Genomic DNA, 24,475 nt, shown 5'->3' on the forward strand with positions numbered 1-24,475 from the left:
CGTCCGGGAGGCTTCCTATGACAGGTCAGAGGAACAGACTGCTAAACTAAAGTCCACCGGGACTGTGTGGCTGCCATCGGCCAAAGTGCGACTGAGATCACGCAGAACGCAAATGCCTTGCTGTAAATATAGCGTCAGGTTTGGGATGGAGTGTTTCAGCAGTCACGGAAAGGCGGATGACGCACGCGGCATGGAAAGGCGGATGACGCGCACGGGGTTCGCTGTCCTGCAAAGAAGAATGAGCACTGTGCCATGTCAGTAGGAGGGGGCTGCTGCAAAAATGCCAGTACTCCCTAGTGATAGAAAGGGTAAAGCTCAGTGGATATTGGAGAATGAATGGAAAAGCTTTTAATAAAATTCCAGTCATTAGCTACCCACTGGTAGCGGTGCCAAAATGGTGGAGAGCGGGTACTAATTACACCATTCAGATACTCAGTGTGACATTCTCTGCCTTTGCATCATTGTGTGTGGGGGGCTTGGGAAAGCTATTCTTACATTTGATAGATGGCGTGGCCACGCTTACCCAGATCTGGTCAAGCCCCCTTCAGTACATGGACCACAGATGCAATGCAAATGACAGATTTTACTTATTACATTTGAAAGCACAGGCATTGTAATATCTATCAGACCTGTATGAGGCCGCCGCTCCAAACAGTCCGCCATCCTGGCTCTGGTCTGCTCTCTAAGCTGGGATTCTCCTTTGTCTTTTGGGCCCTCTGCTCCCTGATCCAGCCACACTTACTCCTGAGTGGCCAAACCAATCAGCGGACTGTCTGCAACTGCGTATCACAGAGTGGGGTCACTCGCTGGACACACTGTCATCAGTCTGAAGCGGACATGAGCTGGATGCAGGGGAAACGGGCCCCCTAAGTCTCTGGGCCCCATAGCAACAGCACCCTCTGCACCCACCCTAGTTAAAGCCCTGATTAAGGGTCCAGGGTTCCAATGCCCTTAATTCCTAATACAAGAAGATGATTACGGGTTTCAAAATTGCCATCAAAGAATAGAAAAGAGCTGGAGAACCTGTTTGCAGACACACTCCCACACCTGCACTGCTAACCACGACACAGGTTGTGCATCAATATTAAAATAAGCAATACTTTCCCTTTTATCGTGTTACGTAATGGCGGAGTAATTCGGCACAATATTTTTTACTTTACACCCTATTTATTAGGAGTTCCATGACACAGAACCAAGAGTCAATACAATGTATAGGTCTGAAAATACATTAAAAAGTACATTTCCAAAGAAAACATGACTGACTTGATATATTTTATACAAAAACTGTTACAGGAGAAAACTCATGACAGCCAGATACTTAGGGGGAGATGTATCAAATCTTTGAGAGAGAGAGATAAAGTGCAGAAGTTGCCCACAGTACCCAATCAGTGTCACTTATCTAACACAGCCTATGAAATGATAGTTAGAAGCTCATTGGATGTAATGGCAACATCTCAATTTCCCGAGGCGAAAACAGAAACAAAGCTACAAAACACTATCAAAGAAGGCATTGACTTCATCTTTTACATCTAAAATACGGGCTGGAACAGAGATCTATATAAAGCTTGCAAAAATAACAATCGCTTCTCAAAATCATAAATGAGCGTGAATGATCTGATGTCTAATGAGCAGCGATCGCTGTGTAAAACATTTCCCACAGTTAGAGCAGAAAAATGGCTTCTCGCGGGTGTGGATTTTCTGATGATTCACGAGGGTGGACTTCCGGGTGAAACACTTATTGCACTGATGACAAGGGAACGGCTTCTCGCCTGTGTGAATTGTCGCATGTCTAACGAGGTCCGCTTTATTTGTAAAATATTTCCCACACTCATGACATGGAAACGGCTTCTCACCCACGTGACTTCTCTGGTGTTTAACAAGTTCTGATTTATGTGCGAAATACATCCCGCATTCATCGCATGTAGTAGGCTTCTCACCCGTGTGATTTCTCTGATGTTTAACAAGCGAGGATTTCTGTGTAAAGCGTTTACCGCAATCAGGGCACGGAAATGGCCTCTCACCCGTGTGAGTTCTCTTATGTCTACTGAGAAATGATTTCCGTGCAAAACGTCTCCCACAATCGGTACACACAAATGGCTTCTCACCCGTGTGAATTCTCTGGTGTATAACAAGGGTCGACTTCCGTGTAAAATATTTGTTACACTGAGAACATGAAAACGGCTTCTCGCCAGTGTGACTTCTCATATGTGCACCCAGATCTACTTTCTTTGAGAAACATTTTGGACACTCGGAGCACCTGAATGGCTTCTCACCAGTGTGAATTCTCTGGTGTTTGACCAGTTGCAGCTTCCGTGCAAAACACATCCCACATTCAGGACATGCGACAGGCTTATTACAGGCGTGACCTTTCTGATGTTTAAAAAGAGCTGCTTTCTGTGTAAACTGCTTCCTGCACTCCGAGCAGGAAAATGGCTTCTCGTCTGCGTGAGTTCTCTTATGAGCAATGAGAAATGAATTCCGCGTAAAACATTTCCCACAGTCAGAGCACAAAAATGGCTTCTCGCCTGTGTGAGTCCTCTGATGGTCAACGAGGGTTGATTTCCGTGTGAAATACTTATCACACTGAGAACACGGAAACGGCTTTTCTCCTATATGCATTCGCATGTGTCTCACAAGATCGGCTTTCTGTGAGAAACACTTTGGACAGTCAGTGCACACAAATGGTTTCTTACCTATGTGTATTCTCCTGTGTTTAACAAATTCCGATTTCCGGCCGAAGCAATCCCCACATTCGGGACACGTTACGGACTTTTCACCCGTGTGGGATCCGTGATGTCTGAGGAGAAGCATTTTCTGTGTGAACCGCTTCCCACACTCAGAACACGAAAATGGCTTCTCGCCCCTGTGAATTCTCTGATGTACTGTAAGATTCGATTTCTTTGTAAAACATTTCCCACAGGCAGAGCACTGATATATTTTATCACCTGCGTGACCGACAGAATGTGTAACAATATCCGAGTTATCAGGAGAACATTTCTCATCATTCGGGGGATCAGAAAATATATCCCTACTGTAGAGTTTTACACATTTATGCGGGGTAATGGGATTTTCTCCTGAAGGATCTTGTCTGAAGCCACACTGTGGAGAGAACACGTGAGGACCCGACAAAGTATTCCTGCTAAACAGTCGATCTGTTAGAAGAAAACATGAAATTATTAAATTGGTGATTTATGGTGGAGGATATCACAATGCCCAGAAATTGGGATGCAGTACTTTCTGAACACTTTATACCCACTATCCACCAGGATTAGGGCCTGCATCTTACCGTAGCCACCAGGACTAGCAGCACAGTAGGACTAGCAGCACAGTGCAATCAGGTGGTCAAAATGGTTAACACCTCACTGATGGCTCCTGATGTAGGAGATACATTAGAGTGTGTGGGGAGGAGACTGGTCAGATCTCTGGGCTGGTAACACACAGTGACATGACGTGAGGGGGAGAGCAGGTGTATAATAGGGGCTGATGGCTCCTGATGTATGAGATACACCAGAGAGTGTGGGGAGGAGACTGGTCAGATCTCTGGGCTGGTAACACACAGTCACATGATGTGAGGTGTTTTGCGTGCCATACACACAGCTGATGGCTCCTGACTCCCCCACTGGGCAGACACATTGTCCTTATTAGTCTGTAGTGACAGAGGAGGGTGTAGGATAGAATAAGGGATTGCTGTAGTGACAGAACAAGGAGAATACGTGACTATGTACTATACTTAGTGATTATTACTCACCTGTGCTGATAGCTGTAGGGATTTCCTCCTCCTTACACTGCTGATCATCCATCAGATAAGTCTCCTCTTCTACTTTTATATTTACTACATTAATATCAGTTAGATATTCATCCTAAATAGGTGAAATAAAAAAAAATAATAATAATAATTCTTTATAGATAATATATTGTAGAGTAATTCATTTGGTGAGACACTCATAAGTTCCACCTACCTGACCCTCCTGTGGGACACTGTGATTCTCCTCTGTATGATCCTGGGAATACAGAGGACGGGGACATCTCTCTGCGGTATTCCTGTTACTAGCCCCATCTGTAGGAGACACATAGTGACTGAGTACATTGTATATATGTGATTATCAGGTGATGTGTATCTAGGTGGCCCCATAGCTGCTCTCTCCATTACACTACATGACAGTCTCCTCTTACCCAGTGATGTGAGGGGCCGGTGATTCTCCATCATCACGTCCTTGTACAGACCCCTGTGTTCCTCTATATACTCCCACTCCTCCATGGAGAAATAGACAGTGACATCCTCACACCTTATAGGAACCTGACACACACAATGATACAGTCATCACCCAGACACATCCCCTGGTGTTACTGTATAATGTCCCATTCCCAGCAGTCACCTCTCCTGTCATCATCCAGACACATCCCCTGGTGTTACTGTATAATGCCCCATTCCCAGCAGTCACCTCTCCAGTCATCACCCAGACACATCCCCTGGTGTTACTGTATAATGTCCCATTCCCAGCAGTCACCTCTCCAGTCATCACCCAGACACATACCCTGGTGTTACTGTATAATGCCCCATTCCCAGCAGTCACCTCTCCCTCCAGTCACCACCCAGACACATCCCCTGGTGTTACTGTATACTGTCCCATTCCCAGCAGTCACCTCTCCAGTCATCACCCAGACACATCCCCCGGTGTTACTGTATAATGTCCCATTCCCAGCAGTCACCTCTCCAGTCATCACCCAGACACATCCCCTGGTGTTACTGTATAATGTCCCATTCCCAGCAGTCACCTCTCCAGTCATCACCCAGACATATCTCCTTGTGTTACTGTATAATGCCCCATTACCAGCAGTCACCTCTCCAGTCATCACCCAGACACATCCCCTGGTGTTACTGTATAATTCCCCATTCCCAGCAGTCACCTCTCCAGTCATCACCCAGACACATCCCCTGGTGTTACTGTATAATGTCCCATTCCCAGCAGTCACCTCTCCAGTCATCACCCAGACACATCCCGTGGTGTTACTGTAAAATGTCCCATTCCCAGCAGTCACCTCTCCAGTCATCACCCAGACACATCCCCTGGTGTTACTGTATAATGCCCCATTCCCAGCAGTCACCTCTCCAGTCATTACCCAGACACATCCCCTGGTGTTACTGTATAATGCCCCATTCCCAGCAGTCACCTCTCCAGTCATCACCCAGACACATCCCCTGGTGTTACTGTATAATGCCCCATTCCCAGCAGTCACCTCTCCAGTCAGCAGCTGAATGATCTTGTTGGTGAGTTCCAGGATCTTCTGGTCATTGTGTTTCTCATGTATCAGTGAGTGAGGTGGAGGCACCGGGATGGGATTCTGGGTCGTGCCGAGTCCTCCTGACATATGGGGATGGCTACTGGATGTCTTATGCTCACCAGATGTCTTCTTCACTACTGTGTAATCCTGCGTATTAGCAGAGACACTGATAAATACAGGTTTAGTATCCCATATCCAAAATGCTTGGGACCAACAGTATTTTGGATATTGGATTTTTCCGTATTTTGGAATAATTGCATACCATAATGAGACATCATGGTGATGGGACCTAAGTCTAAGCACAGAATGAATCTATGTATCATATACATCTTATACACACAGCCTGAAGGTCATTTAATACAATATTTTTAATAATTTTGTGTATTAAACAAAGTTTATGTACATTGAGCCATCAGAAAACAAAAGGTGTCACTATCTCAGTCCCACTCAAAAAATTCTGTATTTCGGAATATCTGGATATGGGATACTCAACCTGTACCACACTATACATAGCCAGAAATCCCCAACTTTACAGCCAGGTCCATGTTTTATTAGCAGAGGTAAAAATAGGATTTTGGTTACCTACCGGTAAATCCTTTTCTCGTAGTCCGTAGAGGATGCTGGGGTCCAAATTAGTACCATGGGGTATAGACGGGTCCACCAGGAGCCATTGGCACTTTAAGAGTTTGAGAGTGTGGGCTGGCTCCTCCCTCTATGCACCTCCTACCAGACTCAGTCTAGAAACTGTGCCCGAGGAGACGGACATCTTCGACGGACATCTTCGAGAGAAGGAAGGATTTAACACAGATAGTGGCGAGATTCATACCAGCTCACACATACAAGGCACATCAAGCAAACTAGCTTGAACTACTCAGCAACTGCTGAAACATTACATACCAAGTAACAATGCAGTACATAACTAAACAAAGTTGTACTGCACCAGATAACGGTTGCAGGAAAACGAAGCGCTGGGCGGGCGCCCAGCATTCTCTACGGACTACGAGAAAAGGATTTACCAGTAGGTAACCAAAATCCTATTTTCTCTTACGTACTAGAGGATGCTGGGGTCCACATTAGTAGCTCCTGCAGAACTGATTGACTGAACTTCAGATCATCAGAGGCCAAAGTATCGAACTTGTAAAACTTTGCAAACGTGTTTGACCCAGACCAAGTTGCAGCTCGGCTAAGTTGCATTGCCGAGACACCCCGGGCAGCCGCCCAGGAAGACCCCACCTTACGAGTAGAGTGGACCTTATCAGATTTTGGACACGGCAATCCTGCCGTAGAATAAGCGCGCTGGATAGTGAACCTAATCCAGCGAGAGATCGTCTGCTTAGAAGCAGGACACCCAATTTTCTTGGGATCATACAGGACAAACAGAGAGTCCGACTTTGTGTGACGAGAAGTTCTCTTCACATATATCCTCAGAGCCCTCACAACATCCAAGGACTTTGATGTAATTGAGGAGTCAGTAGCCACTGGCACCACAATAGGTTGGTTGATATGAAATGCCGACACAACCTTCGGAAGGAACTACCGACGTGTCCTGAGCTCAGCTCTATCTTCGTTGGAAGATCAAGTAAGGGCTTTTACAGGATAAAGCCCCCAATTCTGACACACGTCTAGCAGAAGCTAAGGCCAACAACGTGACAGCCTTCCATGTAAGAAATTTGATCTCAACCTCCTGTAGAGGCTCAAACCAATCCGACTGGAGGAACTGCAACACCACATTAAGGTCCCAAGGCGCCGTAGGCAGTACAAAGGGAGGTTGGATGTGCAGAACTCCCTTCAAAAAAGTCTGAACCTCAGGGAGGGCAGCCAATTGTTTCTGGAAGAAAATGGATAGGGCCAAAATCTGGACCTTCGCAGATCCCAACCTCAGGCCCATATCCACACCTGCTTGCAGGAAGAGGAGAAAACGTCCCAGTTGAAACTCCACTGTAGGAAACTTCTTGGATTCACACCAAGTGACATATTTCTTCCAAATACGATGGTAATGCTTAGACGTTACCCCTTTCCTAGCCTGTATCAGGGTAGAAATGCCCTTCCGAGCAAGTATCAGGCGCTCAACTTCCATGCCGTCAAACGTAGCCGCGGTAAGTCTTGATAGGTGAACGGCCCCTGCTGCAGCAGGTCCTCCCGAAGAGGAAGAGGCCTCGGCTCTTCCTACAAGAGATCCAGAAGGTCCGCGTACCAAGCCCACCTATGCCAGTCTGGAGCAATGAGGATCGCTTGAACTCTTGTTCTCCTTACGAGCTTTAGAACTCTTGGAATGAGTGGAAGTGGTGGAGACACGTACACCGACTGGAACACCCACAGAGACACCAGGGCATCCACTGCCACTGCTTGTGGGTCCCTCGACCTGGAACAATAGCGCAGGAGATTCTTGTTGAGACGAGAGGCCATCATGTCTATTTGGGGTGACCACCAAAGGTCTGTTATTTCCTTGAGCACCTCCGGATGGAGACCCCACTCCCCTGGATGGAGATCGTGTCTGCTGAGGAAGACTGCTTCCCAGTTGTCCACTCCCGGAATGAAGATTGCTGAAAGCACCAACGCGTGTCTTTCTGCCCAGAGGATGATTCTGGTCACCTCCGACATTGCAGCTCTGCTCTTCGTTCCGCCTTGTCGGTTTATGTAGGCTACTGTCGTTACATTGTCCGACTGCACTGAATGGCCCGATTTCTTAGGAGATGGGCCGCCTGAAGAAGACAGTTGTAGACGGCTCTTAGTTGATGGGCAGGCCGGCTTCCAGACTTGACCACCTTCCTTGGAATGTTACTCCTTGAGTGACTGCTCCCCAGCCCCGAAGGCTCGCATCCGTGGTTAGAAGGACCCATTCCTGAATCCCGAACCTTTGGCCCCCCCAGAAGGTGAGGTAATTGTAGCCACCAGAGGAGCGAAATCCTGGTCTTCGGCGACAGACGTATTATCTGGTGCATGTGGAGATGAGATCCTGACCACTTGTCCAGGAGATCCAGTTGGAAGGCCAGAGCATGGAACCTCCCGTACTGGAGAGCCTCGTAAGAGGCCACCATCTTTCCCAACAGGCGAATGCATTGATGAACCGACACCCGGGCTGTCTTCAGGACATCCCGGACCATAGCTTGTTTCACCAATGCCTTTTTCTGCGGAAGAAACACCCTCTGCACTTCTGTGTCTAGGATAATTCCCAGAAAGGACAACCTCTGGGTTGGTTCCAAATGTGACTTTGGAAGGTTCAGAATCCAACCGTGGATCTTGAGGAGGCGGGTTGTGAGAAAAATGGACTGCATCAGCTTCTCCTTGGACGAAGCCTTTATCAGCAGATCGTCCAGGTATGGAATGATGTTCACCCCTTGTTTGCGGAGGAACCATCATCTCTGCCATCACCTTGGTAAACACCCTTGGTGCTGTGGAGAGGCCGAATGGCAGGGCCTGGAACTGGAAATGACAGTCCAGTAATGCGAAAACGGAGATAAGCCTGATGCGGCAGCCAGATCGGAATGTGGAGGTACGCATCCTTGATATCCAGGGATACCAGGAATTCCCCCTCTTCCAGACCTGATATCACCGCCCTGAGAGACTCCATCTTGAACTTGAACTCCTTTAGAAAGGGGTTCCATGATTTTAGGTTCAGAATGGGCCTGACCGAACCATCCGGTTTCGGTACCACGAAAAGGTTCAAATAGTAACCTGTGGTTTGCGAATGAGGAGGAACTGGCACAATGACCTGTGCCTCCACCAACTTTTGGACAGCTTCTTGTAGGACAGTGCTGTCTGCCAGCAGAGCTGGTAAGCCTGATTTGAAAAAAAGATGAGGAGGGAGACCGTGAAATTCCAGCCTGTATCCCTGGGATACAATATCTATCACCCAGGGATCCAGGCCGGACGATACCCAGACGTGACTGAACTGTCTGAGTCTTGCTCCCACTGGCCCCACCTCCAGGCCGCGCGGTCCACCGTCATGCGGAGGACTTTGGCGTACCTGAAGCAGGCTTTTGTTCCTGGGAACCTGCAGCGGCAGGTTTCTTGGACTTAATTCGACCTTCCCTAAAGAAGGCATTGGACGTTATGGTCTTTCTAGGCTTGTTAGGCCGAAAGGACTGTGTTGCTGATGAAGAGAAGGATTTCTTCGGAGCAGGTGCTGACTGAGGGAAGAAACGGAGACTTACCCGCTGTAGCCGTGGATATCCACGCGTCTAGAGCTTCCCCAAAGAGAGCCTGACCTGTATAGGGTAGTGACTCCACTCTTTCTGAATTCCGCGTCGGCCGACCTCTATCGCAGCCACAGTCCCCGACGAGCTGAAACAGACATGGAAGAAATTCCCGAAATGTACCAAAGGGAGACCCCTTGTCAGCGCTGACTGTGCACCTTAATAGGATACACAGTCGTATTGCAGCCTCCCCCCCTTCTACAACCCCCTGGTACCGTTTACAGATAGTTGGAGTTGCTGTGGAGGGACCTGATTCTCCTCGTAAGCGCTGTGCAGGCAGGAAAATGGCGCTGAACGCTGCTGGGTCCGCTCTGAGAAGCTCTGCCCCCGTAATGGCGCTGTCTTCCTGCTCTTCTTCAGATTATACTGGCCTAAGGATTTAGTGCTGGCTGAGATCCGGGGACCCCGACAGGCTTCTGGTGTGAAGATGGCGGCTCCTGTGCCGCCATCTTCACACTGACCCCCCGCTTGCTAGGGGGGTCGGTGTCTCACTCGCCACCGGTTCTTCAGCTCTGAAAGGGGGTGGCGGAATGCTGCTGGGGCGAGCGGTCCCCTGTGGCGGCGAACGATCAGACCCCTCTGGAGCTCAGTGTCCAGTCAGCGGAGACAGTAGCTCAGACCCCGCAGTGCGGACACTGCTCCCCCCCTCAGTCCCTCACTACAGGGAGGCTGTTGCCAGCAGCCTCCCTGTAAAATAATAAACTCTAAAAAAACGTTTTTACCAGGAAAACTCAGGAGAGCTCCCCAAGCTGTGACCGGCTCCTCCAGGCACATTTTCTAAACGGAGTCTGGTAGGAGGGGCATAGAGGGAGGAGCCAGCCCACACTCAAACTCTTAAAGTGCCAATGGCTACTGGTGGACCAGTCTATACCCCATGGTACTAATGTGGACCCCAGCATCCTCTAGGACGTAAGAGAAAGTGATCTTACTGTTATACACCCAGAACTCCTCACCTCCCCAATCAGGTCCCTGTGTTATTAATAGAGATAAAAGTGATGTCACTGTGACACTCCCAGACTCCCTCACCTCCCCAGTCAGGTCCCTGTGTTAGGAATAGAGATAAGTGTGATGTCACTGTGACACTCCCAGACTCCCTCACCTCCCCAGTCGGATCCCTGTGTTAGTAATATAGATAAGAGTGATGTCACTGTGACACTGCCCGACTCCCTCACCTCCCCAGTCAGGTCCCTGTGTTAGTAATAGAGATAAGAGTTATGTCACTGACACTCCCAGACTCCCTCATCTCCCCAGTCAGGTCCCTGTGTTAGTAACAGAGATAAGTGTGATGTCACTGTGACACTCCCCGACTCCCTCACCTCTCCAGTCGGGTCCCTGTGTTAGTAATATAGATAAGAGTAATAGCGTGATGTCACTGTGATACTCCCAGACTCCCTCACCTCCCCAGTCAGGTCCCTGTGTAAGTAATAGAGATAAGAGTGATGTCACTGTGACACTCCCAGACTCCCTCACCTCCCCAGTCAGGTCCTTGTGTTAGTAATAGAGAAAAGAGAGTGACATCACTGTGACACTCCCAGACTCCCTCACTTCCCCAGTCAGGTCCCTTTGTTATTAATAGAGAAAAGAGTGACATCACTGTGACACTCCCACACTCCCTCACCTCCCCAGTCAGCAGGTAGATGATCTCAATGGTGAGATTCAATATCCTCTTGATCATCTTGTTTTTCTCCTTGTCCATACTCAGTGTATCAGTCGGGGAATAGACTGTGAATTTTATTGAGATTAGTCATGAGAAGACATGAACAGAGAAGATCCTGTAATGCAGTAAAATGAATGTGAATAAGAAAAGTGTAAAGTGTATCATATAATTAAATGGATCAGTGACCAAGATAAATTATCACTGAATATGCAATGTATAAGGTTAAATAATGCTGGTATTATGACTATATATGATGATGATGATGATGATGATGATGATGATGATGATATAATGACTGCTTTTAGTAAATAACCAAGTCCCTTAATAACTTTGGTTGGAGTTAGGCTAAGGGTGGCTAATCCCGGGTAATTTTTTCAATCCCAGGAATTGGGATTGAAAAATGATAAAGCCCGGGATTTCCAAAATACCCGGGATTGGTTTATTTTCGATGTGTCCCCGCCCCCCCTGCCTAGCCCAGCCCAGCCCACATAACTGACCCTAATCTGGACGGGCGGGAGTGTTGCTGAGCGGTGGCGAGATGCGGGCAGGCCGGGAGGTCCGGCGGGCAACTGACTGCGCAGCGTGACCTCTGACTTCACCTCACGGTGTGCAGTGTGCACAGCTGGGGAATCTGAGCAGGGGGAGCCGGGCAGCGTCTGAGCCTCCTGAGGATGGTCAACGCTACCTGACAAAGAAAAAAGCAAGGTGGTGGCCAATCCCAAAATCTACAGGACTGGAAGCTCCAATTCCAGGATTAAATCCCGGACAATTTTAGGCCGGAATCCCGGGATCCCGCCGTTCCCGATCCCGGGATCGGCCACCATAGTTAGGCATGTAAGCTGGCACTAAAAATACAGTTTATTCGGAAAGTATTCACAGCGCTTCACTTTTTCCACATTTTGTTATGTTACAGCCTTATTCCAAACTGGAATAAATTCCTTTTTCCTCTCAAAATTCTAGACACAATACCCCATAATGACAACGTGAAAAAAGTGTTTTTGAGATATTTGCTAATTTATTAAAAATAAAAAACGAAGAAATCACATGTACATAAGTATTCACAGCCTTTGTTAAATACTTTTTTGATGCACCTTTGGGAGCAATTACAGCCTTAAGTCTTTTTGAATATGATGCCACAAGCTTGGCACACCTATCTTTGGGCAGTTTCGCCCATTCCTCTTTGCAGCAACTCTCAAGCTCCATCAGGTTGGATGGGAAGCGTCAGTGCACAGCCACTTTCAGATCTCTCCAGAGATGTTCAATCGGATTCAAGTCTAGGCTCTGGCTGGGCCACTCAAGGACATTCACAGAGTTGTCCTGAAGCCACTCCTTTGATATCTTGGCTGTGTGCTCAGGGTCGTTGTCCTGCTGAAAGATGAACCATCACCCCAGTCTGAGATCAACAGCGCTCTGGAACAGGTTTTCCTCCAGGATGTCTCTATACATTGCTGCATTCATCTTTCCCTCTATCATGACTAGTCTCCCAAATCCTGCCGCTGAAAAACATCCCCACAGCATGATGCTGCCACCACCATGCTTCACTGTAGGGACGGTTTTGGCCTGGTGATGAGTGGTGCCTGGTTTCCTCCAAACATGACGCCCGGCATTCACACCAAAGAGTTCAATCTTTGTCTCATCAAACCAAAGAATTTTGTTTCTCATGGTCTGAGAGTCCTTCAGGTGCATTTTGTCAAACTTTAGTCGGGCTGCCATGTGCTTTTTACTAAGGAGTGGCCTCCGTCTGGTCACTCTACCATACAGGCCTGATTGGTGTATTGCTGCAGAGATGGTTGTCCTTCTGGGAGGTTCTCCTCTCTCCACAGAGGAATGCTGTAGCTCTGACAGAGTGACAATTGGGTTCTTGGTCACCTCCCTGACTAGGAACCTTCCCCCCCGATCGATCAGTTTAGACGGCCGGCCAGCTCTAGGAAGAGTCCTGCTGGGTCCGGACTTTTTCCATTTACAAATGATGGAGGCCACTGTGCTCATTGGGACCTTCAAAACAGCAGATATTTTTCTGTACCCTTCCCCAGATTTTTGCCGCGAGACAATCCTGTCTCGGAGGTCTACAGACAATTCCTTTGACTTCATGCTTGGTTTTTGCTAAGACATGCACTGTCAAGTGTGGGACCTTATATAGACAGGTGTGTGCCTTTTCAAATCTTGTCCAATCAACTTAATTTACCACAGGTGGACTCCAATTAAGCTATAGGAACATCTCAAGGATGTTCAGTGGAAACAGGATGCACCTGAGCTCAATTTTGAGCTTCATGGCAAAGGCTGTAAATACTTATGTACATGTGATTTCTTAAGTTTTTTATTTTTAATAAATTTGCAAAAATCACAAAAAAACTTTTTTCTTGTGTGGGGTATTGTGTGTAGAATTTTGAGCGAGAAAATTAATTTATTCCATTTCCATAACAAAATGTGGAAAAAGTGAAGCGCTGTGAATACTTTCTGGATGCACTGTACATATAATTATACCAAGTACTACATAATAGGCAACAAATCCTTAATTACCGGTCAATATTGCACCTAACAGCAGCAGCTTCTATAGAGTTACGAAATTGCTAATCCCATGAATTCACAGACGAACCAAGTAGAACTGCGCTATGGGAGGGGCTAAAAAACGAGTTTTATGGTAAGAACTTACCTTTGTTAAAACTCTTTCTGCGAGGTACACTGGGCTCCACAAGGAATAGACATAGGGGTGTAGAGTAGGATCTTGATCCGAGGCACCAACAGGCTCAAAGCTTTGACTGTTCCCAGAATGCACAGCGCCGCCTCCTCTATAACCCCGCCTCCCTGCACAGGAGCTCAGTTTTTAGTTAACCAGCCCAATGCAGTAGCAGGAAAAGAGACGACAACGGTTAGTAGCCACATACACCACACTCTCACGACAGGAGAAGTGTCAGCGGCTAATGCCATACCAACCCAAAGAAGCTAAGTGCGTCAGGGTGGGCGCCTTGTGGAGCCCAGTGTACCTCGCAGAAAGCGTTTTAACAAAGGTAAGTTCTTACCATAAAACTCGTTTTCTGCTGCGGGGTACACTGGGCTCCACAAGGAATAGACATAGGGGATGTCCTAAAGCAGTTCCTTATGGGAGGGGACGCACTGTAGCGGGCACAAGAACCTGGAGTCCAAAGGAAGCATCCTGGGAAGCGGTAGTATCGAAGGCATAGAACCTTATAAACGTGTTCAGAGAGGACCACGTAGTCACCTTGCACAATTGTTCAAGGGTCGCACCACGGCGGGCCGCCCAAGAAGGTCCAACAGACCGAGTAGAATGGGCCGTAATGTGAGCAGGAGCTGACAGACCAGCCCTCACATAAGCATGTGCAATCACCATTCTAATCCATCTGGCCAAAGTTTGCTTGTGAGCAGGCCAGCCCCGTTTGTGAAATCCAAACAGCAAAAAGAGAGAATCAGATTTCCTAATAGAAGCAGTTCTCTTCACATAGATACGGAGAGCCTGTACCATATCCAAAGACCGCTCTTTGGGAGACAGATCAGGAGAAACAAGTGCCGGAACCACAATCTCCTGGTTAAGGTGGAACGAAGAAACCACCTTAGGTAAATATCCGGGACGAGTCCTAAGAACCGCCCGGTCACGGTGAAATATCAGATATGGGGAACTACAGGACAAGGCACCCAAATCCGACACTCTTCTAGCTGAAGCAATAGCCAGTAGAAACACCACCTTAAGGGAAAGCCACTTAAGGTCAGCTGAACCAAGAGGTTCAAACGGAGACTCTTGTAACGCCTCCAAAACCACCGACAAGTCCCAAGGAGCCACAGGCGGGACCATAGGGAGGCTGGATACGCAACACGCCCTGAGTAAAGGTATGCACATCAGGTAAGGTCGCAATTTTTCTCTGAAACCACACCGACAAGGCAGATATTTGAACCTTGAGGGAGGCCAGACGCAGGCCTAAGTCCAGGCCCTGCTGAAGAAAAGCCAACAACTTGGCTATACTAAACTTGGAAGCGTCATAATCGTTAGATGCGCACCAAACAAAGTAAGAATGCCAGACCCTGTAGTAAATCCGAGCCGAAGCTGATTTCCGGGCCCGCAACATAGTTTGAATGACCGCCTCAGAAAACCCTTTAGCCCTTAAGACGGAAGCTTCAAGAGCCACGCCGTCAAAGACAGCCGGGATAGGTCCTGGTAGACACAGGGGCCCTGAACGAGGAGGTCTGGGCGTTGTGGAAGTAGAATTGGACGCTCTGACGATAGGCCTTGCAGGTCTGAGAACCAGTGCCGTCTGGGCCACGCTGGAGCTATGAGAAGCAGAATTCCTTTTTCTTGCTTGAACTTCCGAATTACCCTGGGCAGGAGTGACACCGGAGGGAACAACCTCCACGGTACCGCCAGCGCATCCACGAATGCTGCTTGTCCTTGCTCCGAAGACCGGAACCTTGTGATTGTGTCGAGATGCCATCAGATCCACGTCTGGAAGGCCCCACTTTTCCATTAGGAGTTGAAACACTTCTGGATGGAGGCCCCACTCGCCGGCATGTACGTCCTGACGACTGAGAAAGTCCGCTTCCCAATTCAGGACTCCCGGAATGAATATTGCCGATATAGCCGGTAGATGGCGTTCTGCCCAATGTAGAATCCGTGAGACTTCCTTCATTGCCAAACGGTTTCGAGTGCCACCTTGATGATTTATGTAAGCCACTGTGGTGGCGTTGTCCGACTGCACTTGAACAGGACGGTTCTGAATTAAATGCTGGGCTAGGTTCAATGCATTGAAGACCGCCCGCAATTCCAGAATGTTGATTGAGAGGAGGAACTCCTCCTTGGTCCACCGACCCTGAAGGGAGTGTTGCTCCAGCACTGCGCCCCAACCTCTTAGACTGGCATCTGTCGTCAACAAGACCCAGTTGGATATCCAGAAGGGACGGCCCCTGCACAATTGTTGGTCCCGGAGCTACCAGAGCAGCGACAGACGTACCTCCGGAGTCAATGAGATCATTTGAGACCTGATCCGGTGAGGCAGGCCGTCCCACTTGGCTAGAATCAGCCTCTGGAGGGGACGAGAATGGAATTGAGCATACTCCACCATGTCGAATGCTGATACCATGAGGCCCAGCACCTGCATCGCCGAATGTATCGACACTTGCGGACGAGGAAGGAAGCAACGAAACCTGTCCTGAAGCTTCAGGACTTTCTCCTGACACAAGACCAACCTCTGGTTGTGAGTGTCCAATACCGCTCCCAGATGCACCATGCTCTGAGCAGGGATCAGGGAGGATTTCTTACAGTTGATGAGCCACCCGTGGGCTTGTAGAAACCGGACAGTCATATCCAGATGACGCAGGAGAAGTTCTGGGGAATTTTCCAGGATTAACAAGTCGTCCAGATACGGCAGTATCCTGACCCCTTGACGGCGGAGTACCACCGTCATCACCGCCATAACGTTTGTGAAGACTCGCGGAGCCGTTGTTAAACCAAAAGGTAACGCCCGAAACTGGTAATGGAGGTTGCCAATAGCAAACCCCAGGTATTGCTGATGTGACGCTTCTATAGGAATATGCAAGTAAGCATCCTGTATGTCCAGGGAGACCATGTAGTCCCCATGTTCCAAGGCCAGAACTATAGAGCGAAGGGTTTCCATACGGAACTTGGAAACCTTCACAAACCTGTTCAATGCCTTGAGGTTGAGAATGGGCCGGGAGGACCCATTCGGTTTCGGGACTAGAAACAGCGGAGAATAGTACCCCAGGCCCCTCTGCGCAAGAGGCACCTGTACTATGACTCCTGTATCCAGGAGGATCTGTACCACCGATTGCAGAGTGTTTGCCTTTGTCTGGGCCAACGGGACCGTCTGACTGGTAAAATCGATGAGGGGGTCGGTTTTTGAAGGCTATGGCGTAACCTCGAGTGACGACTTCCCGTACCCAGGCATCTGAAGTGGTCTTCAACCAGTCCTGGGTATACCCTAGAAGCCGGCCCCCCACCCTGGGATCCCCCAGGGGGAGGCCCGCCCCGTCATGCGGCAGGCTTATCGGCCTTGGAAGCTGGCTGACGGGCCACCCAGGCTCTTTTTGGCTTTGGCTTACCAGGTTTGGAAGTGCGGACCTGCTTGTTGTACGCCTGACCTTTTGCTTTACCTGAAGGACGAAAGGAAGTACCTTTAGCCTTCGACACAGAAGGAGCGGTACTTGGCAGACAGGCAGTTTTGGTAGTAGCCAAGTCAGCCACTATCTTATTTAAGTCCTCCCCAAACAGAATATCTCCCTTGAAAGGGAGTACCTCCAGGGTTTTTCTAGAGTCCAGATCCACAGACCAGGATCTCAGCCACAATATCCGGCGAGCCAGGACTGACGTAGTAGAGGCCTTGGCTGCTAGGATACCGGCATCAGAAGCCGCCTCTTTAATATAGCGAGAAGCTGTGACAATATATGACAAGCATTGTCTAGCATGGTCAGAAGAGATTTCAGCATCTAACTCCAAGGCCCATGCTTCAATAGCCTCTGCAGCCCATGTTGCTGCAATAGTGGGCCTTTGTGCAGCACCCGTGAGGGTGTAGATCGCTTTAAGACAACCCTTCACACGTTTATCCGTAGGCTCTTTTAGAGACGTGACGGTAGTGACAGGCAGAGCTGAGGAAACCACCATCGTAGCCACATGTGAGTCTACTGGAGGAGGCGTTTCCCAATTCTTAGACAGCTCTGGCGCGAGGGGATAGCGAGCCAGCATCTTCTTTTGAGGCACAAACTTCGTACCCGGGTTTTCCCAGGGTTCCTGACGTATATCCACTAGGTGATCAGAGTGAGGTAAAATAAGATTTTAAACCTACCGGTAAATATTTTTCTCCTAGTCCGTAGAGGATGCTGGGGACTCCGTAAGGACCATGGGGTATAGACGGGCTCCGCAGGAGACATGGGCACTCTAAGATGGGTGTGAACTGGCTCCTCCCTCTATGCCCCTCCTCCAGACGTCAGTTAAAGAACTGTGCCCAGAGGAGACGGACAGTACGAGGAAAGGATTTTTGTTAATCTAAGGGCAAGATTCATACCAGCCCACACCATCCACACCGTATAACCTGGGATATACGAACCAGTTAACAGTATGAAACAACACAGCATCAGTCCGAGACTGACCAAAACTGTAACATAACCATTATGTAAGCAAAACCTATATACAATTCTTGCAGATGTAGTCCGCACTGGGACGGGCGCCCAGCATCCTCTACGGACTAGGAGAAAAAGATTTACCGGTAGGTTTAAAATCTTATTTTCTCTTACGTCCTAGAGGATGCTGGGGACTCCGTAAGGACCATGGGGATTATACCAAAGCTCCCAAACGGGCGGGAGAGTGCGGATGACTCTGCAGCACCGATTGTGCAAACATGAGGTCCTCCTCAGCCAGGGTATCAAACTTGTAGAATTTCGCTCACCTTCCTAGTGGAATGGGCCTTTACCGATTTTGGTAACGGCAATCCAGCCGTAGAATGAGCTTGCTGAATCGTGTTACAGATCCAGCGAGCAATAGTCTGCTTCGAAGCAGGAGCGCCAACCTTGTCGGCTGCATACAGGACAAACAGTGCCTCTGTTTTTCTGACCCGAGCCGTTCTGGCCACGTAAATTTTCAAAGCCCTGACTACATCAAGGGACTCGGAATCCTCCAAGTCTCGCGTAGCCACAGGCACCACAATAGGTTGGTTCATATGAAAAGATGAAACCACCTTGGGCAAGAATTGAGGACGAGTCCGCAATTCTGCTCTATCCACATGGAAAACCAGATAGGGGCTTTTGTGAGACAAAGCCGCCAACTCCGACACTCGCCTAGCCGATGCCAAGGCTAACAACATGACCACTTTCCAAGTGAGATATTTTAATTCCACAGTTTTAAGTGGTTCAAACCAGTGAGACTTAAGGAACCGCAACACCACGTTAAGGTCCCAAGGTGCTACTGGAGGTACAAAAGGAGGCTGAATATGCAGCACTCCCTTCACAAAAGTCTGTACTTCTGGGAGAGAAGCCAATTCCTTCTGAAAGAAGATGGATAGGGCCGAAATCTGAACCTTAATGGAGCCTAATTTTAGGCCCAAATTCACTCCAGTCTGTAGGAAGTGAAGGAAACGGACCAGATGGAATTCTTCCGGAGGAGCATTCCTGGACTCACACCAAGAAACATACTTTCGCCATATACGGTGATAATGTTTAGCTGTCACGTCCTTCCTAGCCTTTATCAGAGTAGGAATGACCTCATCTGGAATGCCCTTTTCCGCTAGGATCTGGCGTTCAACCGCCATGGCGTCAAACGCAGCCGTGGTAAGTCTTGGAACAGACAGGGCCCCTGTTGCAACAGGTCCTGTCTTAGAGGAAGAGGCCACGGATCTTCTGTGAGCATTTCCTGCAGATACGGATACCAGGCCCTTCGCGGCCAATCTGGAACAATGAGAATTGTCTGTACTCCTCTTCTTATGATTCTCAATACCTTGGGGATGAGAGGAAGAGGAGGAAACACATAGACCGACTGGAACACCCACGGTGTCACCAGGGCGTCCACTGCCACCGCCTGAGGGTCTCTTGACCTGGCGCAATACCTCTGTAGTTTCTTGTTGAGGCGGGACGCCATCTTGTCTATCTGGGGCAGTCCCCACTGACTTGCAATCTGTGCGAAGACTTCCTGATGAAGTCCCAACTCTCCTGGATGTAGATCGTGTCTGCTGAGGAAGTCTGCTTCCCAGTTGTCCACTCCCGGAATGAACACTGCTGACAGTGCGCCCACATGATTTTCCGCCCAGCGAAGAATCCTGGTGGCTTCCGCCATTGCCACTCTGCTCTTTGTTCTGCCTTGGCGGTTTACATGAGCCACTGCTGTGATGTTGTCTGACTGAATCAGAACTGGTAGGTCGCGAAGCAAATTCTCCGCTTGACGAAGGGCGTTGTATATGGCCCTCAATTCCAGGACGTTGATGTGAAGACAAGCCTCCTGGCTTGACCAGAGACCTTGGAAGTTTCTTCCCTGTGTGGCTGCTCCCCAACCTCGGAGGCTCGCGTCCGTGCTTACCAGAATCCAGTTCTGAATGCCGAACCTGCGACCCTCTAGAACAGAGGTTCTCAAACTCGGTCCTCGGGGGCACACACAGTGCATGTTTTGCAGGTAACTCAGCAGGTGCACAGGTGTATTAATTACTCACTGACACATTTTAAAAGGTCCACAGGTGGAGCTAATTATTTCACTTGCGATTCTGTGAGGAGACCTGCAAAACATGCACTGTGTGTGCCCCCGAGGACCGAGTTTGAGAACCTCTGCTCTAGAAGGTGAGCACTCTGCAGCCACCACAGGAGAGATACCCTGGCCCTGGGGGACAGGGTGATCATCTGATGAATCTGTAGATGTGACCCGGACCACTTGTCCAGTAGGTCCCAGGTCCCATTGGAAAGTCCTCGCATGGAACCTGCCGAAGGGAATGGCCTCGTAAGACGCCACCATCTTTCCCAGGACTCGAGTGCAGTGATGCACTGACACCCTTTTTGGCTTCAATAGGTCCCTGACCAGAGTCATGAGTTCCTGGGCCTTTTCTATCGGAAGATAAACCCTTTTCTGGTCCGTATCCAGAATCATGCCTAAGAAGGTCAAACGAGTCGTAGGGACCAACTGTGACTTCGGGATATTGAGAATCCAGCCGTGTTGTAACACGTTCAGTGAAAGTAATACGCTGTTCAACAACTGCTCTCGTGACCTCGCTTTTATCAGGAGATCGTCCAAGTACGGGATAATTGTGACACCCTGCTTGCGCAGGAGCACCATCATTTCCGCCATTACCTTGGTGAAAATCCTCGGGGCCGTGGAAAGCCCAAACGGCAACGTCTGAAATTGGTAATGACAATCCTGTACCGCAAATCTCAGGTATGCCTGATGAGGTGGATATATGGGAACATGAAGGTATGCATCCTTTATGTCCAGGGACACCATAAAGTCCCCCCCCCCCTTCCAGGCTGGCGATTACCGCTCTGAGCGATTCCATCTTGAACTTGAACCTTTTTAAGTATAGGTTTAAGGATTTTAAATTTAAAATGGGTCTGACCGAACCGTCCAGTTTCGGGACTACAAACAGGGTTGAGTAATACCCCATCCCTTGTTGAAGCAGGGGAACTTTGATCACCACTTGATGAAGACACAATTTTTGAATTGCATTTAAAACTATCTCCCTCCCTGGGGGAGAAGCTGGTAGGGCCGATTTGAAAAACCGGCGAGGAGGCCCCTCTTCGAATTCCAGCTTGTAACCCTGGGAAACAATTTCTATTGCCCAGGGATCCACCTGTGAGTGAACCCAGATGTGGCTGAAAAGTCGAAGACGTGCCCCCACTGGGGCGGGGACTCCCTCAGCGGAGCCCCAGCGTCATGCAGTGGATTCTGTAGAGGCCGGGGAGGACTTCTGCTCCTGGGAACTAGCTGTGGTTGGCAGCTTTTTTCCCCTGCCCTTACATCTGGCAAGAAAGGACGATCCCCGTACTCTCTTGTTTCTATGTGACCGAAAGGACTGCATCTGATAATGTGGCGCTTTCTTAGGCTGTGAGGAAACATGAGGCAAAAAAGTAGATTTACATGCCGTGGCTGTGGAAACTAGGTCCGAGAGACCTTCCCCAAACAATTCCTCACCCTTGTAAGGTAAAACCTCCATATGCCTCTTTGAGTCGGCATCACCCGTCCATTGTCGGGTCCATAGGACTCGTCTAGCAGAAATCGCCATAGCGTTGACCCTAGATCTTTAATATGACCCAGGGTCAATAAAATGGTATCCTTATCCAGGGTATCAATTTCCACCGATAAGGTATCTGACCATGCTGCTACAGCGCTACAAACCCAAGCCGACGCTATCGCCGGTCTGAGTAAGGTACCAGAATGTGTGTAAATGGACTTCAAGGTAGTCTCCTGCTTGCGATCAGCAGGATCCCTGAGGGTTGCCGTATCTTGGGATGGCAGCGCTACCTTTTTGGATATGCGTGTCAACGCTTTGTCCACACTTGGGGAGGATTCCCACAGTATCCTGTCCTTAGTTGGGAAAGGATACGCCATAAGAATCCTTTTGGGAATCTGCAGTTTCTTGTCTGGAGATTCCCAAGCCTTTTCAAATAACTCGTTCAGTTCATGAGATGGGGGAAAGGTTACCTCAGGTTTCTTTTCCTTATACATGCGCACCCTTGTGTCCGGGACAGAGAGGTCATCTGTGATATGCAGTACATCCTTTATTGCAATAATCATATATTGAATACTTTTAGCCAATTTTGGCTGTAACTTTGCATCATCGTAGTCGACACTGGAGTCAGAATCCGTGTCGGTATTAGTGTCTACTATTTGGGATAGTGGGCGCTTTTGAGACCCAGAAGGTCCCTGCGACATAGTGGCAGGCAGGGCTTGACTCCCTGTACACTCCCTGGACTCAGCTTTGTCCAACCTTTTGTGCAATAAATTCACATTAGCACTTAAAACATTCCACATATCCAACCAGTCAGGTGTCGGTGTTGCCGACGGAGACACCACACTCATTTGCTCCACCTCCTCCCTAGGAGAGCCTTCTACCTCAGACATGCCGACACACGCGTACCGACACACCACACACTCAGGGAATTCTCTTATCTGAAGACAGTTCCCCCACAAACTGAGGTCTGGAGGAGGGGCATAGAGGGAGGAGCCAGTGCACACCCATACCTAAAGTTCTTTTTTAGTGCCCATGTCTCCTGCAGAGCCCGTCTATCCCCATGGTCCTTACGGAGTCCCCAGAATCCTCTAGGACGTAAGAGAAATACGTATTAAAGTATATCTATTTGAAAATCCTATATCAATATAAAACCTGACGCACCATGCCCCCTCAGGTTATAGAATATAGGGATAGCAAGTTGAGTGAAAGACACGAAATGGACACCACTCAGCTATCTAATGCACACACATACAGTCACAGTTTGTACAATGCAGAGGTTATTACTAACAATAATACTGCACTGGACTAGCTTATATATATAGCTATATAGTCAATAAATATAACACTACACAGTAAGAACTGGATGTATATCACAGGGTAATTGTACTAGAAAACCCTGACTAAATGCACTCTTTCTTAACTAGCACTGACTGAAAAGGCAGGTAGAATACTTAAGTGTCATGTAAAGGCACAGCACTGACAACCAGGCGGCTTTACACAGGAGGATTTGCCCAAGCAGTCCCAGGAACAGTGAAGCTGAGGGATAATGGCGCCCAGACACTGACAGGGAGTGAGGGAGAGACAGATATGCAGCTCCAGGGCGGGAACGTTTGCGGGAAATGGCGCCCTGGGGCTGGGTGAGGGGCTTCAGGTCTAAGCCTTATCCCCCTGCTGGCAAAACCACCGGGTACTGTGGGCTACTGAAAATGGTTTAGAGAGAAAACCCGACCTGCACCCATGCCCTGGTGATCTAGTGGGATCGCCTGTACTGCCACAGTGTCCACCGCCAGCGCGCGCAGCCCGCCTCCCACTGACCGCACCGGATCGCGATAAAGACCGGGTCCCGCAAGCGGGACCCACTCACCACCTCCCGAAGCGCGGCCACGCGATCCCGGAGAGCCACCGTCTTGTGTGCCTGACGTAAAGAAAACCGGAGCCTCCTGCTGTAGTTACCCAGCAACCAGGGCTCGGGAGTGTACAGCGCCGCTGGGGAGAGCCGGAGCTGCAGCAGTGAATGTCTCCTGACATTTACCACCGCTGCTGCCCTTGAAGTCTTCAAAAAAAGCTCTTCTTAGGGCTGCCTGGAGCAGCCCCTCTGTTAAGTGCCTGCTTACTGCAGCACCAACTACAAAACTGAGCTCCTGTGCAGGGAGGCAGGGTTATAGAGGAGGCGGCGCTGTGCATTCTGGGAACAGTCAAAGCTTTGAGCCTGTTGGTGCCTCGGATCAAGATCCTACTCTACACCCCTATGTTTATTCCTTGTGGAGCCCAGTGTACCCCGCAGCAGAAATTAGCGCAGAAATTGATGAAGCTCAGATATTACATTATTTAATACACCCAGAGGCGGAACTACCGCCAGTGCAACCAGTGCATTGCACTGGGGCCCGCCTCTGTCCATGGGCCCAAAGCATGTAATGCGTCAAACCACTCATTACATGCCGCTGTGTGCTGCGGGCAACCGCTGCCCGCAGCACACAGCCGCCCGGACAGAGAGGAGAGGAGCGCAGCGGTACGGGGGAGAAGGAGGAGGAGGGAGGTGGAGGAGGGAGCCGCAGCAGCGCTTTGTTACTGGTGGAGGCGCTGCTGCTGCTGGCCCTCTGTTTCATTATAGGTTGTCACCCGTCGCTGTGAAGTGCATCCCAGCATTCACAGCAGCGGAGAACAGCCTATAGTGAAGC

At 49.1% G+C, this 24,475-nt stretch overlaps 1 protein-coding gene across 3 annotated transcripts in view; it reads right to left on the minus strand.

Moving 5' to 3' along the window:
* Nucleotides 1–1,147: 1,147 nt before the first annotated feature.
* Nucleotides 1,148–24,475, minus strand: part of LOC134983141 (oocyte zinc finger protein XlCOF6-like) — a 37,266-nt gene continuing 13,938 nt past the window's right edge. Inside the window, exons 2-7 of one of the 3 annotated variants that reach the window (XM_063948873.1) lie at nucleotides 11,098–11,201; nucleotides 5,239–5,430; nucleotides 4,174–4,297; nucleotides 3,960–4,057; nucleotides 3,749–3,860; nucleotides 1,148–3,152 (exon numbers count right to left, since the gene is read on the minus strand). In XM_063948873.1, the coding sequence (XP_063804943.1) occupies nucleotides 1,594–3,152; nucleotides 3,749–3,860; nucleotides 3,960–4,057; nucleotides 4,174–4,297; nucleotides 5,239–5,430; nucleotides 11,098–11,175 (2,163 nt within the window). In that variant the 5' untranslated portion in view covers nucleotides 11,176–11,201 and the 3' untranslated portion in view covers nucleotides 1,148–1,593. Of the gene's footprint in view, nucleotides 3,153–3,748; nucleotides 3,861–3,959; nucleotides 4,058–4,173; nucleotides 4,298–5,238; nucleotides 5,431–11,097; nucleotides 11,252–24,475 lie in introns of all 3 variants that reach the window. The other 2 variants (XM_063948872.1, XM_063948871.1) reach the window with 2 other exon arrangements.

This window comes from Pseudophryne corroboree (assembly GCF_028390025.1).
Source record: "Pseudophryne corroboree isolate aPseCor3 chromosome 3 unlocalized genomic scaffold, aPseCor3.hap2 SUPER_3_unloc_1, whole genome shotgun sequence".
In the NCBI taxonomy this organism is placed as follows: domain Eukaryota; kingdom Metazoa; phylum Chordata; class Amphibia; order Anura; family Myobatrachidae; genus Pseudophryne; species Pseudophryne corroboree.